Source organism: Acanthisitta chloris, unplaced genomic scaffold, assembly GCF_000695815.1.
Source record: "Acanthisitta chloris isolate BGI_N310 unplaced genomic scaffold, ASM69581v1 scaffold26697, whole genome shotgun sequence".
NCBI lineage: Eukaryota > Metazoa > Chordata > Aves > Passeriformes > Acanthisittidae > Acanthisitta > Acanthisitta chloris.
Window position 1 is genome coordinate 10338 of NW_008683570.1, and position 5538 is coordinate 15875.

General features: G+C 51.6%; 1 protein-coding gene across 1 annotated transcript in view; it reads right to left on the minus strand.

The window, feature by feature from the left end:
- The window catches only part of LOC103806321 (kinesin light chain 1-like), a 15009-nt gene extending 10303 nt beyond the window's left edge, over positions 1 to 4706 (minus strand). The window contains exons 1-9 of the mRNA XM_009079002.1: positions 4442 to 4706; positions 4015 to 4245; positions 3574 to 3652; positions 3260 to 3485; positions 2854 to 2941; positions 2449 to 2550; positions 1965 to 2138; positions 1719 to 1818; positions 1160 to 1212 (exon numbers count right to left, since the gene is read on the minus strand). Coding sequence (XP_009077250.1) covers positions 1160 to 1212; positions 1719 to 1818; positions 1965 to 2138; positions 2449 to 2550; positions 2854 to 2941; positions 3260 to 3485; positions 3574 to 3652; positions 4015 to 4245; positions 4442 to 4690 — 1302 coding nt within the window. The 5' untranslated portion in view covers positions 4691 to 4706. The remainder of the gene's footprint in view (positions 1 to 1159; positions 1213 to 1718; positions 1819 to 1964; positions 2139 to 2448; positions 2551 to 2853; positions 2942 to 3259; positions 3486 to 3573; positions 3653 to 4014; positions 4246 to 4441) is intronic.
- Between the last annotated feature and the right edge of the window lie 832 nt (positions 4707 to 5538).

Below are 5538 nucleotides of genomic sequence, written 5' to 3' on the forward strand. Positions count from 1 at the left end.
ATGCAAAATGAATCTCACTTCAACTGTGGGTCCCTGAGCCTGCTCTCTTGCCCATGGCAAAGGCTGCATTATCCAGAGCACAGCTCCATCCTACAGCTATCTATTTTTGACCTCTTAATTCTCCTAAGATACCATCAGAAGAGTCTCAATCCCAGAGGGGGCAAGTGGAGCCTGGTCTCTACTCCAACTTTGATTTCTCCAAGATGGTGCTGCAGCAAGTGCAGTTTCTTTCACCAGAACCTTCATACTGCAGCGACCGGAGTAGTGCAAAGCTGAGCACTGCACTGGGAGCCACGCAGAGCAATTCAACAGGAAGACACAGCATGCTAGCTGAAAGCACCTGCTAGTGCCCTGCTCTCAGAACTCATAGGATGGGACTGATCAGTTACTGAGTCAAGCTTGCCAGCCTGCTGCCTGAGCCTACCTAGGGCTGGGGCCTGCTCCAAGGGCAAAGGAAAAGGAGAGTGTCTGCTCCCAGAGTCCTTTGTGCTTCTGCTTCACCCACCTGCCAAAAAGCAGGCGAGGTCTTACACTCAGGAAAAGCAGAGACAGGACTCTGCTGCATTCATTTGCTGACCACAGAGCAAGGCCTGAGCAACAGGAGCAAGATTAGCTCCGCCTTTCAGCCTAGTCCAAGGCAAGAACAACCCACTTCTATCTTCTTTCAGAGGCCAGCTAGGACACAGAACAGCTAGGGCCCATCCTGTGCAGAGATCTTTTTCAGGAGGTTTGGCTCCATTTCCTAAGCAAGGTGACAGCAGCAGTTTCTTCTTGACCTCCATTTTCCCTCAGACAGACTTAGGGCTGCTACAGAAGCTGGTTATGCTCTGGGTACTGGCAGCTCTTTGGAACAGAGCGCCAAGGCCCTGCAGCACAACCCTCTGCCATCCACCATCTTCCATCATATGTGTGCCCAAGAGGGATCACTAAAGCAAAAAGAGATAACATGCAGCCACGGCCGAGAAGCTGAACAACCCTGCCGAAGGAAAAGCATCATTCCCTCTGCTGGGCCTTCCCTCCCTGCTGCCCTAGGGAGCAGCCATGCTGTGCTCCCCCACTCGAGACACCTCCTAGCCATGGCAGCTCTTCAGGCTGCAGCTCCTCCAAGAAGGAGCAAGTGGCTGTGATAAGAGGATCAAACCCCCTGGATCAGACTCACCTTGCTCATCTCCTCTCTCTCTTCTGCATGCATCCAGATTGGCTTGTGTTCATCTGTGTAGAGAAGAATGCAAGACAGCTCCAATTACCACCTCACCCTGTTGCTCTACTTCCTGCACAACCCAGCACTCTGACTCGGGACCAGCAGCTCATCAGAGGGAAATGACAAGGTTTCCAAATCCCTCTGCCCCAAGAAAGGCAACCAGCATTGCAAGGGCAGAACAGGGGAGGGAAAGAACAAGTCCTCCCATGGGGAAGTACCTGTACCAGGTGCACAGGAGAAACTACAGCCTATGCCTGGGAATGATTGTGCCATTTGCTATTCCCTCTTTTAACCACAAGTGTTCCCAACTCAGTAAAGACTGTCAGCTTCTGAGAGAAGAGACGGAACAGTGTAACACACTAGAATGGCAGTGTCTCAAGGGCTGCCCAAAGCAGGGGCCCTGCAAGGCATCCCATCCCACTGCCGGGGGACATCAGAACCAGCCGAGCCCAGGCTGAGAGCCAGGAGACCAAACTGTTCACCCTTCCCCAGTCCCAACACGTTCTGCTGTACAAACCATCCACAGAGCCAAACTCCTTCACGTGAGCACGGGTAAGAATCTCCTTATACAGCACCTCTGCATCTTTATATTTGCCTTGCTTCAGGTAACAGGAGGCCTGCAACCAAAATAAAACAGCTCCAGCCCCACTGGGAAATACAGATTAGATCTGTCCCCATCTTGCAGCTACCTCTTCTAAGCACCAGGCAATGCCCACCCTTCCCATAGCACCACTTCCCAACCCCACAGAGCCCAGGGTCTCACCAGGTTGTTCTTGGTCTTAGCCACGTTGGGGTCATCAGGACCCAGGCAGCTCTCATAGATCTCCAGGGCCCGGCAGTAATAGTACTCCACCTCATCGTACTTGCCCTGGTTCTGGCACAACAGGGCTAGATTGTTCAGTTGCTTGGCCACATCAGGATGGTCTTTGCCTAGAACCTAGGTGAACAAAAGAAGAGAAACCACAAAGATTGCAGTGGACTCCTGGAGGCAGAAGACACTGTAGTCCCTCCAGTACATGCCTATGTCAGACAAATGCCATAGACTAGGGAGGTAAAGAGGAGAAGTTCCAGCTTCCACCTCCTGGCAGGCCTCTCTAGGGCTGCACACACTAGAGAGACAGAAAAGGTGGTGGTGGAATCAGCAGCTGAAGAGAATATGTAGGCCCTGGACCTCCCGGGTGCATTGAGGTAATGGGAGACAGCCTTCAGGAAGAGCTGAAAGGAGAAAGAGCGTAGGAGACTAGTACCTTCTCACGGATCTCCAGGGCTCGCTTACACAGTGGCTCTGCTTCTTTGTACTTCCCTCTCTTGCCATAGAGAACAGCCAGATTGTTCAAAGTCGCTGCCACCTACAGAGACATAAGTTTCTCCATGAAACAAAGCAAATTCCAGTAGGACCAAACAAAGAGTGCAAGCAGCAGTAACAGTGACTGCTCCATTTCTTCCATGCCTGCAGTACTGCTGCCTCTGACGAGGAGGTCCAGAGACAGAAGGCTGCCCTTCTGGCTACATTGCAGGATCCAAGAGTAACCAGCTCCTGACAAGCCATACCAAACCAGACAGCAGGAAATACTGAAGCAGTAAAACACTGCTAGAACAGTGCCCCAGTGGCACCCATGGGGGAAGTGACTGAAAGAGAAGAAGATACTCACTGCTGGGTGGTCTTTGCCCAGAGTCTTCTCACGGATGGAAAGAGCATCATTCAAGAGGTGTGCTGCCTCTTTGTATTTATTCTGATCCCTGCAGTGCAAAGTCAACCAGTTATTTGTGATCTGGACACCGCAGCCCATAGCAAGCATAGCTATGAACAACAGTCCTCCTTCCACACAGATCCAGCCCCCCTCAGCCCTTTTATTTCTCCATTCCTCTCTACCTTGGCCCATCCTAGTTATATCCTAGGGAGTTTGGCAAACCAAATACCTCACCTATGCCAAAACGTTCTGAAAAGTAAACCACTGGAAGCTGGGGGAGCTCCCTGTCACCAGAATGTGCTGTCCTGGTAAACAGGAAACGCAGAAAGCTGTCCTGGCCCAGCCCTGCCCTCCCCACCATGCTCACCTGTACACTAGTGCTAGAATGTTGAGCATGGTAGCCACATCAGGGTGATCATGGCCTGATGTCTTCTCCAGGTCCTCCAGAGCCTGCTTGCAGAGTGGCACAGCCACCTCGTAGCGTCCCTGTGAGGCATACTGGATGACAAGGTTGTGGAGGGTACGCAAGCGTGCAGGAATTTCATAACCTCCCTGCTGGGCAGCTGCCACTGCGCTGCTGTGCTGGTGGGGCACTGTGGGCACAGAGGAATAAACAGGGCACAGTTGGCACAGCAGATCTGAACAGAGACAGGTAGCAACCGTACATGAGCAAACACTTACATCCAGGACCATGCTCCTCCTCCTCATTCGGGAACAGATCATCCAATGAGTCCTTGGTAGAGTCACCCTCCTTCTCCTCCTGAGAGAATGAGAATCACAATGCTGTTGATTCTCAGAGAAGACAACAGCAGCCTGGGCTGAGTCAGTTGCCAAACTCTCCACCTTTCTGCAGCCCACCAACACACTCAACTTCCCCTGCAGTCTCTGCCACCATCTTCCCCCCCACAAAACAAAATTGATAAAGCCACATTTCTCCAGCACCAGCATCCATGCTCTTCCACAGACTCAGAGCCCATGCAGGCTCCCTTTAGCTGAAGGCACTGCTTTGCATGGTACCTGGGAAGGGGCAAAATCCAGGGCAATGCTATCACACCTAGAGAATTCTGCTGGTCCAACCTCCCTGACCCACAAAAGCAACTGCTTAAAAGGACTAGGGCATACCGAAGGTGAGACATCCTCATCATACTTCTTCAGCTGGTTCATGAACTCAAGGTGTTTCTTCTCCTCCTCCAGCTGAGCCACAGTTTGTTCACTACGCTGCAGTTTCTGCTGGGTGTTGGCAAGCTCATCACGCAGCCACTGGTTCTCCTGGCACAGTCTCCGCACCTGAGCACGCAGCTTCTGCTTCTCTGACTCCACAGCATTCAGATGGTTGGACAATGCCATCATCACCTTGTTAAGAGTCTTAGTCAGTAACAACCACAACCTTATATCTCCCTCACATGCATGCTTAGGGTCCACCCTCAGGGTCATGCTGGCCTTGTACACTTTGCCCTTTTCTGTCCCTGCAGCCTATGGGAAATGGCTATATGTCCACCTTCCCCTGTCAGTATGGGATAACACCTAGGGAACCACCCACCACTCTCACCTGAGCTTCTCCAAGCCCCAGTTCAATCATCTCCACTGACTTGCGGAGCAAGTTGGATTTCTCATGCACGAGATTGGCTTCTTCATCTTTCTTCAGGCACTTGATGGTCTCCAGCAAGCTGTGCAGAATGGAGTTGTGTTCATTCTTGAGTGCCTCCAGCCCTTGCATCACCAGCTTGGTGTTGGAAATTATCTCCTCTTGGCTCAGCTTGTCCAGTTTCTCCTCCCTTGGGTACACCATGGTGGACATAGTCCTACCCCTGCAGCCCTGCAACAAACAAAACCTGAGCATCCCAGGTCACAATCAGATACAAGTATCACAACCTCCTTCAAGCAGTCAGAGACAGCATTTAACTAGTTGCCTACTCTAAGCCCTTCCCCTTCATCTTCCCCTCTCCCTTTAGCAGTAGGCAGCTGTCAGGGCACGTGCCTCTGCTTTTGTGGCCTGTAGTGCTGGCAACCAGTGCAGGTGGCACACGTGGACAGGAGACAAAAAGGCTAGAATCAGTGCTGACCTTCAACACCCCCACACTCCCAGCAGGAGGAAAGCTAATTTAGCTTCCATTTAAGAGCAGAGATTTGTGGTTGGCAGCTGGGGTTGCAATCCCTATACCTCCTGTTCACAGATCACTGATGCAAGGAGGCTGTCAAAGCTCAACACTTCTTCTAACTGCAGAAGAAAGGGAACAGAAAGTTGGGGGATGTCAGCTCAAAGCTTTCTGCTTCCTCAATGGAAAACCTCCTGGAAGATCATCTCATAGACAGGAAGGCAGTACCAGGCCAAAATATTGCCTGATCAGAGAGTACACCCTGATGACTGCAGCCCCAGCACAGAATGGCCATTGTGATGCTGAAGGACACAGCACCACCAGCATGATTGAATCACGCCTGCACCTGTGTGGGAAAGCTTGCATACACCAACTGCTACAATCACACTCAGGTAACCCTTGCGTGGGTGTCATCTTGAAGCACTAACAGCTTTTCCATCCTCATTCGCCCTACTGCCAGCCCAAGGAATCCTCAGGATGGCATAAGGACTCTGGACTCCTTCTCTGCCCTGTTCCCCCTAGACATACCAAGTTACTGCCTTTGCACAAG